At 45.0% G+C, this 11983-nt stretch overlaps 1 protein-coding gene across 2 annotated transcripts; it reads left to right on the forward strand.

Moving 5' to 3' along the window:
• Window positions 1-1934: 1934 nt before the first annotated feature.
• On the forward strand, window positions 1935-11724 carry LOC147267356 (scavenger receptor cysteine-rich domain-containing group B protein-like). Of its 2 annotated transcripts, none has more exons than XM_086197818.1 (6): window positions 1935-2012; window positions 2153-2243; window positions 2353-2430; window positions 4420-4725; window positions 9494-9832; window positions 10837-11724. In XM_086197818.1, the coding sequence occupies exons 2-6, from the start codon at window positions 2228-2230 to the stop codon at window positions 10842-10844; spliced, it is 747 nt and encodes a 248-aa protein (XP_086053944.1). In that variant the 5' UTR covers window positions 1935-2012; window positions 2153-2227; the 3' UTR covers window positions 10845-11724. The 2 variants fall into 2 exon arrangements, with proteins under 2 accessions (XP_086053944.1, XP_086053951.1); XM_086197825.1 differs by having other exon boundaries at window positions 2153-2204.
• Window positions 11725-11983: the final 259 nt, after the last annotated feature.

An 11983-nucleotide genomic window follows, 5' to 3' on the forward strand; every position in this document is an offset into this window, starting at 1 on the left:
CAATCGACCAAGTTACCGATGTCTCTCCTCCAGATCACGTCGGGGTCACCAAGTTTCTGTAGGAATTTTTCAACAAGTCATCATTAATCAATCAGAAGGACCCACAGAGTCTATGTATTGCGCTGTTCCAAATCCGGAGAGGACACCTTCCAGTTGGTTCAAAAGAATTTATTCAGATTAAAAGGAAAGAATACAGAGCTCTGGAGATCGTCTTCCCCTATGCTGGAGTCAGCATACGCAGATGCGTCGTCCCTGGCGTTGGGGCAAGAAGTCCAACGACCTCACTATCTTCTCCAGTTTTTATGTGTTACAAGGAGGTGCTTATGTGATCGCTTCTGTGTGCAAGTGTGTATTTTTGATCTTTGTGTCTGTTGCAGGATCTTCTGTCTGACCCCATGCCAGTCCCTTCTGGTCCATCGTGGCCTTGTTGTTGCAGCTGTAAAGATTAAAATCTCTTTCCGATTTACGGCCATGCTCTTATCTTTCACGGCCTCATCCCACCATAGAAATTCTTGTGGACTCTGTTCTGACTTAATTAGCTTGAGGGAGTGATGCTAGCATGAGCTACACTCCCGCTATTCCCTGTTGTGACCTTTTCACCTGTCCACTCTTAAACAGTCTGGTCTGTGCTTCACTGCTGATAGTAAGTGTTCTTCTGTTGTCTTATATCTTGGAACGTCGATCTGTGTTGTCTCCAGTATTTATAAGTTCCTTCCTAGAGTCGCAATGGCACCAACTAGTCCTGGTGCTTTGGAGATTTGTAGGACCCCTCTGTAAAACACCTTTTACTACTTCCAGATGTTCACGAGGTCAAATAAGGTGACTTGCAGCTAAGTCATTGATTCTACCTGGGATGCATGAGCAGGAGATCCCGGTACCGCTACTAACACTAAAGAAGTACATTGATGAACTGAATACAGTGTTGGAACCTTTCCTACCTCTTTGGGAACTGCCACAGAAACATCTTTATTACAACTACCTTGTGTGTCCTACATTCTATTTTAAGTGAATGTATGTATAAATTTAACTACAGTTTAAGCAAATATATATAAATTTGTCTACAAGATGCAATATACCAACTGCAGGACCAAATCAGATTTTTGGGATTCTGTTCCCCTTCCATGTCACCCCAGTGAGCACATTACTCCTCTCCTTTTTTATTGATACAACCAAAGTGAAAAAGTCAGCAGCCGTCACCTGCATATAAACAGGAGTGCCAATGTCTACATTGTCCTGGGGAGAACCTGACCAAGCTTTCTGGGTGAACTGAAGCTTGAGCTGCACAGTTCCCTGAAACTGTTTCCCTGCACCTGAAGCAACACCAAGGAAGACACACCAACATCCAAACATCTCAGTAGCACTGCAGCACCTGGGCAGTTTTAGAGGCGTTCTCATGCTGTCATTGTCGACCACAGTAAGTCTCTGCATGTTGCCTTTGTCTATGCAGCCGAGTTTAAGCAGGGAGCAGAATGCTCTACCTACAGTTACCTTCACGTTAACAGAGTACATGCCAAATTGACAAGCTTGAATATTAGCTTGAGCATATATTTTACTGCAATAAGAGTTTTACAGTGGGGAATGTACCCATCTTGTTTTTCTGCTCGGAGAGGCAGAAAGGATGTTGACTACCTGACAAAGCTGCTGATATCCATGAACAGAGAGGTGACTACAAACGCTGGCCCCCAACACCACTGTTCAATTTCTGGGCAGTTTGATGATCAGAGAGAGTTGAAGACAACAGAGGCCTCAGGGTTTCCAGTGGTACTCAAAGTAAGTCTGGGCGTGACAGCTTCTATCAAAGTGTTTTGATTTGATACAGATTTAATTCTGTCACTCCCGCATGAGTTTGTGATGAGTCACCTAACAAGCTAATCAACTTTTTTTTTAAAATGTGACTGTATATATTTGTGTTGCTGAGACATTTGCAGAAGCTAAGCTTGGCTGTGCAAGTGATCTGATGCTGACAGCTCCAAAAAGCCTCCAACAAACTCACCATCTCTCACCTGGTAAAGGTAAGTGACCAATGATGTCAAGGATGATGTGACAGGGTTTGCCATTAACATTAAGGTGTTTGATCATTTAACCCTGGTTGTTTTGGTATTACTTCCATAAGTAACTTGTAAATTCACATCATATGTTTGGTCACCAACAGGCTTCCGCGCTGCCGGTCTCATCGATTCTTTCCCTCAAAAAGCCACTGCAAGGCAAGTAGACAGACAGGAAAATAATGGTCTCATCTACCTGTAAGTAGTAGTACTTGATATTTATTGAATTTGTATTTCGACCTAAATCAACCCCAGAGAAAGTCTGAACTGATGAAGTTTGATGTAAAATCTCCTGTGTCGTTTCCAGCAACTTTGCATCCCATGATGAAGGTGCTTCAGGGGACGCTGGTGCTCCTGCTGATGCAGTCTGTCAAAGGAAGCACAGGTAAAGTGTCTATCATATTTTCTCTCTTTACAGCCAAAAGAGTCCCAGCCATGTAGGGACGCCACGCCTGGGGTGGACACATCCGGTCGGTTGAAATGGTTTAATTGTGTGGTTCATTCATCCTTCAAACTGTCATCTGACCAAAACTGACAGCCCGCAATTATCTTTCTTTAAATGGTTTGATCACTTTATTGACACAACAATAACATTTTCCATCCATCCATCCATCCATGTTCTCCCTCTTCTCCTGTTGAGGGTGGTGGGGGTGGAGCCTATCCTAGCAGCCCTCACCCTGGACGGGTCCCCAGTACAGTAGCAGGGCCAGCACATAGAGACAGACAACCATTGGCTCTCCCAGCCACAACCTGGTCCCCTCTTGATGTCTTTGGACTGTGGGAGGAAGCCGGAGTACCGGAGAGAACCCATGCAGGCACAGGGGATTTTGTTGCGTGACACTGACAATGGGGCAGTGATCCCTGATATCAAGGGGCAAACGTCTGAGGGTGGTTTGTGAGTATGAGTCAGTTCAAGTGGACTTTGAAGGATTTTTGAGGTGAGGCCTAGGTTTGTCTATAAGTTGAAAAAGGTTCAGTTCTAGTCACTATTCTTTTAATTTGCAAGAGCTTTAGTTCTCCCATAATTCATAGTTCAGAGGAGGCATGCAGTGACAAAAGATGGGCAATCTCCTCCACAGCATCTAAATACACTGAAGGGAGGCAGGAAGTACCAGTAATGGTCGCAGGCATGCCTCCACCAAGACTGACATCCAACACAATATATTCATGATTTTGGCATAAAGTAAGAAAGGATTTCTTGTACAGAGAGGCAATATTAACAGAAATGAAAACTCCGCCCCTTTTGTCCCCCAAAACAAGACCTGACCACACAGACAACTGTCTTTATTCGGGGTGTGAGGGCGAAGCCATTTCTCAGACACCTGGTTAGGGTTCATTTTTGGGAACAGGCTTGGAGTGTTTAGATATAAGAGGCTTCATGGTCTTCAGCAGGAGGACATGTCAGATCAGACACAGACACAGGAGGCTAAAAAAGGTTTTCTACACAGACAAAATGAAGTTGACTTCTCCGGCTAGGAAGACGGTCAGAATTACAAGCCACAGGAAAGTTGTAGGCAAAATATTGAATATAATTAGAAGAGTTAAGTCCTGGTTCATGAAGGCAGGTTGGTTGGTGCTGGGGCCCAGGGGGACTCAACAATGAAGGGACTGGCCTGAACTGGTGTGCTGAATGTTTTTAATGTTATTGATTTCCGTAATTTCCGGACTATAAGCCGCACCTGACTGGAAGCCGCACCAGCAAAATTTAGGTAAAAAACAAATGTGTACATATACAAGCCACACTGGACTACAAGCTGCAGGTGTTTTAATGTTTCATCACCAAATGTAAGGTTCGTGCACAGAGGGGATGGTCAGGGAAGAGATGCTGTTTGGGGAAGCTTCCGATTTGTTAACATTTCCTACAAACAACAAGTTGCATATCTGCATAACTTATACAGTAATAATAGTAGGGAACATGTACCTGCTGTGTAAACTGTCCTGTATCACATGACACATCACGTTTAAGACACACAAACTTTCACAGCATTCGAAAAGTATTGACTGTGCAGAAATAAACGGTGCTCTCAGCTCACGTACCATAAACAAAGCTTACAGCGCTCGTCGAGGCAATGCTTAAATTCAGTGTTTTTTAAAAGTGCTAAATTAAAAGTGCCTGTAACAGAGCAGTAGGCCTAAAGGTGCAGTAACATCTGTTTGAAATATAACCAGCCTACCAGAAACTGCCAGCTGCACCGTTGTATAAGCCGCAGGGTTCAAAGCAGGGGGGAAAAGTAGCGGCTTATAGTCCAGAAATTACGGTTATTATATCCACCATCCGTACATTTTCTATGCAGCTTCACGGAAAAGCGGCATGGGGGCCACCCCTTTATTTATCAAATGACAATTATTATGATCCTTTTTTCATTTTCTCCAGTGAGGCTGGTCAACTCTGACAACAGCACATGTTTTGGACGAGTGGAGGTCTTGCACAACAACCAGTGGGGGACGGTGTGTGACGACCTCTGGGGACTGAAGGATGCCGAAGTGGTTTGTCAACAGCTGGGTTGTGGCCAAGCTGTGGCCGCACCACGTGAAGCAGTCTTTGGGGACGGCAGTGGACCAATCTGGATGGATAATGTGAAGTGTGCCGGAGACGAGTCATCACTATTTGACTGTCCAAAAAAAGGCTTGGGGAGGAACACCTGTGGTCACAATGAAGATGCCAGCGTCATCTGTGAAGGTACTGGTTTAAATACACGTGAGCTTGATCTGATGATATCGGAGATCCTGTTTGACAACTAAATTCAAATGAACCAACAGGTGGTTCTTGGTCCCAGTGGGCTCCAAGTGGTTCGCTTTGTGTTTGTGCTGTGTTCAGCTTCATTTTTTTACATTCAGAGGGCATGTAATCAGTGCACAAACCATGGTGCAAAGAGGCAGGGCGGGACCTAATTATTCTTAGGTGTGGATCAGGCATGACATCACTCAAACCAACCAGAGTGCCTCGTATCGTTGCCTTTAAAGCCCAGGGTATGCCAGGATTTTACATGTTGCCATATGAGAGACGCACCCATTTCAGCTCAGGAGGAGTAAGCGCTTCTTATCTGGAGAAAGTGACCTCCTTGTGTGCCGGATGAAGGCGGGCATTCAGGTCATGTTTAGAAACAGGAGCAGCTGGAATCCACTGAAGCCATCTGAGGTGCAGCAGGCCTGGGAGGAAGTGGCGGCCGCTATTCCAACTTTGTCCGGCATCAATAGAACTGCATTGCTATGTTGCACATCTGCTCATCTGATTGATGCGCCCTTTAAATAGCGCTTGAACCATAACACGATTGACCAAAGACCAACCTCTTCTTGTTCTATGGTGCGAATTTATTCTGGTATTCTAAAATGTCAGTGCAGCATGGTTGCACCACACTACACCTCATTAACATACTTAAGCACCTGTTGGCACAGTTGGAGTGCAAGTTCATTTGTTAGTTAAAGGGCGAGGGCTCTTGACACTAAAACATCATTTTAGCTGGCTCGAAACTATGATGACGCTGACACTTCACCGGGCGCCAGCTTTTAGATCACTTAAATAGGGCCCATAGACTGAGGAACACTCAGGTACCGTTCAATCTTTTTTGTAAAACAGCTTTTGCCACTGGATGCCAATATTGACTCACTTTAGCCTCTGGTATGCCACAGCTGGCAGGATGAAGGAGTCCAGCGGGTTGGAGGGAGCTGCTGTTGTAAGCTACTCAGTACTCAGTTGATAGCCAGTGGATGTAGCTGATGTAAAAACAATGGATGAATCTCATGGAACTGGCCTTAATCAGGCTGCACTCATTGTTCCTGGTCTACTTGTGATGCTGCAGCAGCAGCTGCTCTCCCTCCTCCCAGAACTGATCTTATGCCACTGTTCCCTGTCTCTGCAGATCTGGTCTAATTTCATTGTTCTCCTCGGTCTAAAAACAAATGAAAAATGTCACTGGGTAAGACCTCTAGTTTGCAAACTGACTTACTGCGGTCTGCCATCATTACTTCAATACAGACAAGAAAAGTGTCTGGTCCTTTTCCTGAGCACCATTCATAGGAAACTCAATATTCATTCAAACTTGCCCCCCCCCCCACCCCCCATCAGCCTGGTGAATCAATGACCCACAACTAACCCACAATACCAGAATACTGGTTGACTCTGTTAGAGGGTCACACCCACACAGAATTATAAAGGACTGCAAGTCACCACCAGTGTCTTAGAACTGAAGAAACCTCTTGGTTGAGAGGTGAAACGTCCTCAAGAAACCTGAAACAGTTCAGTTGGCACAGCACATGAGATACCAGGACCTGGGAGACTGAGAGTCTTCAGAGGAAGACAAATGTTGATTTCATTTTCTTTAGACTTCAGAGGTTTTGAATGCTGTCTTGTCTAATTATAGGTCAAGTCAAGAGTTCATTTCAAAAACAGAGCCTTCCTAAAAGTAAAACATGGATATGGCATTAAAATGCAGGATTTAATTTTGCTGGCTGCACGGTCGCCTCACACTGTGGCCCCCCCAGCAAGAAGCTTGTGGGTTGGGTCCCCGGCTGCAGCAGGGGGTCTTTCTGTGTGGAGTCGTCCAGAGAACGTGTGCTTGCAGTTGAACTCAGAAGGCTGATTGTTTCTGTTATTTTTTCTGTCACACCAAAAACTGTTGAAATGAGTGTAAAGAAGGTGTTCTCGCTTCATCCTTCCATTTCACTTGTGTCCCCCCCTCACCACCCAATGACAGCAGCCGTCTGTGTGCTGTGTTGGGTGATTTAACACCCTCCTCCAAAGGCGTTCAGTGCAGGCCTTTGGTACATCACATAGCTTGTGCCTTGCATTTTTTGCCTCCAGTATTTTGCATCCTGAGGTAAAAACCCCCATGCTGCATATTGTTGTGTGCTGAAGAGCGAATTGGTCAAAAATAATGATAATCGATAATTATGAATATAATTAATAATATATATTAACAATTCGGGGCACCACCCTGATGAGTTCAGGGAAACTATAAGACAACCGAACTTGTAACAGTTACTAGTCTCTAACAGAGTTTATCTACTAACAGTCAATATCCTGTAACATCAACTACCAAGGGAGAGCTCTGATGTTGGAGGAGGAGGTCCGAGCACTGCTGTTGCTGAGACACGTGACCACAAGTTGGTACACAAAAGACACTACGACTTCTCTCATGTAATAAAAATATATTCATTAACACAGTGCATCCATCAATCAGCAACACGGTGGTATAACGGTTTATCTAACTAAAAGATATAAGTGATAATATGTGTGTGTGTAAACGTGTGAGTGAGGGAGTGAAGAAGGGGAGGGGGAGTCTGGTTGCCTAGCAACCAGTTAGCGTCGCAGCAGGGTTAACAGCTAGGCTAGTTAGCTGACGCTAGCTAGCCGCAAGTTAGCACCGTGGAGGTAGAATTTGTGGAATGTTAATAACTAAGCGGAGCGCTTAGCGATTGAAAGAGAGAGAGAGAGAGAGAGAGGAAAGGACAAAGTTAAAACCCAAAATGTGTGTGTTACCACACTTGTGCAGTATTAATAACAGGTAACACCTTCTTGAGAGGTCACGGTTATTAATAACTAACATCAATAAATAAGGTATAATTCTATGTAATTTCTGCTAATTACAGGACTTCGTCACGTAAACAGAGCATTCATAGACATCATACAACACACTAAGCTATTTCTGTGCCCAGAAAATGCCTAGTTAAAGGAATCCTTACTTGACCCGGTGGAGCGGTAAGGGATTCGATCTCCGTGATCCAGAGCGCGGTTCGGCTCGACTCGGAGGGCAGCAGAGCGGCGGCGGGGCAGCCTGCAGGGTCTGTTGGAGTTACTGGTGGAAAGGTGAAGAAGCTGGAATGGGCTTTCTTTCTCCTGGGACCAGTTCACGCGGGTTGCGTGGCTCGACGGTGGCTTCTCTGGACGAGTGGACAGGAGGGAGAGAGGTGTCCTTGTGGAGTCTCTGTCATCGCTGCACTGCACTCGAGGTCCGAAAGTGGAGAACCGGAGAGGCTGAATCTTCTGAAGACGTTGCAAACCACTCAAGAGGGGAAAACCACTGAGAGAAGAAAATCACCGAGAGAGAGAATCTTCTTCGCGCTGAAGTTTCTATGTGGAGGCCGATGATGTCACTTCCTGTGGGATGATACTGGCTCTCAGCCAATAGCATCCCACAGGTTCTTGGATGTGGTCAGTGGCCAGGTTCTCAGAGGGGGGCCAGTGGCCAGAGTCATCACACCGCTTTTATGACCCTTTGTTCAAGAACGTGGTCACTTGAATTCAGGCTTTGTAAAGCGGTGTTAGGCCTCACAGGCCGAAAGCCTCTTCAGCTGGACTGATTGTCACATCTCTGAATTAATCTCTTGGTCTGGTTGAGTTGGCACAACAATATTCATCAAGGCAAATGTGCTGAGTCAGTGTTTGCTATCGTGCTCATTTGAGAGACAATCCTCAGTGTGCACCCTTAGCCCACCTGTTTGCAGGCGTTTGTGAGTGATGTCAATTCGTAGGTTTTACAAGTGAATGTTTTGCGAATCGGGTGCTTGTTGGTGGACCAAAACAGAGACTGCTGCTGACAGGTCAACGAAGACGGCTGCTAATGATGAGAATGTAGCAGTGGGTTCAGTAATGACAAACCCCTTTAGAGATATCAGAGGATCAGGAAAAACAGAGAGATAGAAACCAAATTACAAGAGAGTCCAACACTTAAATGTTAAAGGTCAGACAAGGTGTCACCACCAGGCTTGGACACAGGCGCAGGGTTCAGGTGTGTCAATGAAGTCTTTATTGAAGGTTTCCAGGTGACTCCAAGTTCTAGGAACAGAAAACCGGCTACGAACCTGTCTTACAAGATCACCCCTCTCCTGTAGGGGAAGAGGCGTGGCTATGAGAAATATATTAAAGAACACTCCTCTAAAAATGCTACGAAAAAGTCAGGAAACAAAGGCTATAAAAATGTTAATTAAAAACTAGACTAAGGTTGAAAAATTATCAAAATCTCTTCCTTGGTGGTAGGAAAACACAAAACACCGATCAAGGCTGTGGTCAAAGGACTGGGGTGAACCCACGGAGACGGAACACTGGCACAAGACAAAGGGAGACACTGACAGCATAGAAACACAGGGTAACAGGGATCAGATGGAAGCACTCCGCCATAAGACCAAGCCACAAGAGGAAGGGCAAGTCAGCTGAAACAAGAGGACAGTTACTTTTCAAAATAAAACGGTAAACGACAAGACAAAACATGGAGACGGGAGAAAAACCCAACTTGACCTCACAGGTGACACCAGGAGCTGTGACGAGATCATTTTAGTTATTCTACTCACCTGTAAGTTCTCAAGTCATGAAAAACACTGACTTCTTGTAATCCTAGATTTACTGTCTGACTCACGGGAACCTTGAAGATTCATACAGTGCCTTTTTCCATAATTTCCAAAAATGTGGCAGTAAAACTGGTATTTACAAACTTTTTTTTCCATTTTATCAGGCGCTGACAGCACTTCGGCACCAAATCCTCCAGTGAGGCTGGTCAGCTCTGACAACAGCACATGTTCTGGACGAGTGGAGGTCTTTGTAGGCGACCGGTGGGGGACGGTGTGTGACGACCTCTGGGGACTGAAGGATGCCAAAGTGGTTTGTCGACAGCTGGGTTGTGGCAAAGCTGTGTCCGCACCACGTGAGGCATACTTTGGGGACGGCAGTGGACCAATCTGGATGGATAATGTGAAGTGTCAAGGAGACGAGTCATCACTATTTGACTGTCAACATAAAGGCTTTGGGAGGAACAACTGTGATCACAGTGAAGATGCCAGCGTCGTCTGTGAAGGTACTGGTTTAAATACACATTTCCGATTTCACCAACCGTACAATGAGAGTAGAAGTACATTTTCTCACCATAACATTGACAGTTGTAAATAAACCCAGCCTGCAGCACCAGTCAGTAAAATGTGATACTTGGGTCTGCTTAGGAGGGGAAGATATACAGGTTTGATTGACCAAGGATGGGACACCTTCCACAGTCGGTCCACTTCACCTGCAGCCCCCTTGACAAGCTTGATCCGATGATATTGGAGATCCTGTTTGACAACTAAATTCAAATGAACCAACAGATGGTTCTTGGTCCCAGTATTCCAGTCACTACCACTCAGCTACACAAATGGTGTAATTTGTGAGGGCTGGAAGAAATTTGGATTTTAAAAATAGAAAAAGAACTCCCCCAACCAACAGTTGTCCTGAGGTAACAGCTTCAGTAGCGTTCCAAAGTCGCTCGTGTACTGCTGACTTTTACTCCTGAAATTGACTTTGCCGATCAGGAAATATCTGCTTTGTGCCTCTGGAAGTGAACGTCAACCATCTCAAAGCTGCACCCAAGCTTTTAGGTCTCCTAACATAATTTAACCAACAGGGACAGAAAGAGCTGAAGTGGAGCATCAAAGCCTTGAGACCAACCAAAGGAATCCTAGTTTTGTTTTCATTCAGCTGCACGTGACTGTTGGTAGCATATGGGTAATATAAGAGGGTGTGTTTAAAACGCCCTTGTTGACGTGGAGGTGCCTGACACCTGCAAGTCCTCAGAATGGTGACTCAGGAGCAGTGATTAAATCTGGTCAGTGGAACAACAAGGTGTCTGTGGGGTTGAATGTCACTGTGATGAGCGTCACTGGTGATGCAGAGTAGGAGCACCTTTATGATGGTAATTCAGTCCCCTCACAGGTTTGGAACGGATTCATCAGCACTGTGTATTTTCACATCTACAGAAATGCTAGGTGGTATTTCAGGACCAGGAACAGCATTTATAACCATGCTTTCTTTTCATTCTTCTATTTTTAGGGCCTTAGTGACTTGGTGTTGGACCGGCCTGATAAACTCCCTGCAGCGACCCTCCTGATCCAGTCTAGTGTTTCCAATATCAAATGTGGTTGGTTTTTGGTGTCATGACTGTCAAGGTACTTTGTGGGGTATCCTCAAGCTGGCTCTGTTAGGCTCACTTGTAATGGAACTCCTTCATCCTTTCCTGTTTTCACTGGGACAAATTTCTCTGTTCTGTTTTGGTGAAAGTTAAACAAATGGTGTAACTTGATCTCAAGGGTCGTGCTGTTGACATTAGTAGTTAATCAGAGGAGCCAACTAGGCAACATCTAATTTGGGTTCTTCAAATTGGGGGAAGTGTGACAGTCCTGTTCTGACTGCTGATTGTCAGTGAGTTCATTTTAAGAAATTCATCTGTAGTCATGTGGTTTGTTTCAAATTGTCAGCTTTCTTATGTTGTTCTCTGTCCTGGTTAATTCCTGTTTTATTTTGAAATCACAGGTGTCTGTTTTCCCTCCTTTTTTCTGGGGACTGTACCATGAAACAGTCAGCATAACCAGGACATTTTCTCACTGTGGTTTGGCAAATAACATCAGTCAGGGATCAGCGGTAAAACTCAGTACATCAAGCCAGCATCTCGTCTCCTGTTTGTGTGTGTGTGTTCACATGAAAGGGGCGGAGCCAGCACTAGGTGACCGTCCTTCAACATGGAAAGGTGGAGAGCGGTGTGTTTCACTCCAGAGGAACATATTATAATCCTTCAGGCAACATTTACCCATTGTACACATTTTCTGCAGCCAAAACAGGAAGGAGCTGATTACAAATGAATGTATGAATGAAACTGTGAGAATGATGAAGCTGTAACTCTTAATTTCTCTCATTTAATAAATCACGTGGATGGCATATTCATTTCAGCGTCAGTGTCATTCTTTCAGCTGCAGCTGGGTTTGAATTCGTCAATGCGCCAGCCGTGTAGAAACATGGCGGGAGACCCTGTCAGACTTGGATCCATCCCACTGGCTGTAGAGACATGTTCCACAAGCTGCCAAATAAAAATAGGGGAAAATTCAGTTTGTTCAGAGAGACGTCTGTGACTGAGCTCAGCTGTTCAGGACACGGCAACTCTGAAGATGTGGGTTGAAGGCAACTGGATTGTTTCAGCTTGCTC

The sequence above is a fragment of the Aulostomus chinensis genome, chromosome 3, assembly GCF_037954235.1.
Source record: "Aulostomus chinensis isolate RoL2024-O1b breed Wild chromosome 3, RoL_Achi_v1.0, whole genome shotgun sequence".
Taxonomy (NCBI): domain Eukaryota; kingdom Metazoa; phylum Chordata; class Actinopteri; order Syngnathiformes; family Aulostomidae; genus Aulostomus; species Aulostomus chinensis.

Coding starts and splice junctions, on each gene's coding strand:
- LOC147267356 (XM_086197818.1), top strand. Junction 2,431..4,419: donor GTCTGTCAAAGGAAGCACAG/GTAAAGTGTCTA, acceptor CATTTTCTCCAG/TGAGGCTGGTCAACTCTGAC. Junction 4,726..9,493: donor TGCCAGCGTCATCTGTGAAG/GTACTGGTTTAA, acceptor CCATTTTATCAG/GCGCTGACAGCACTTCGGCA.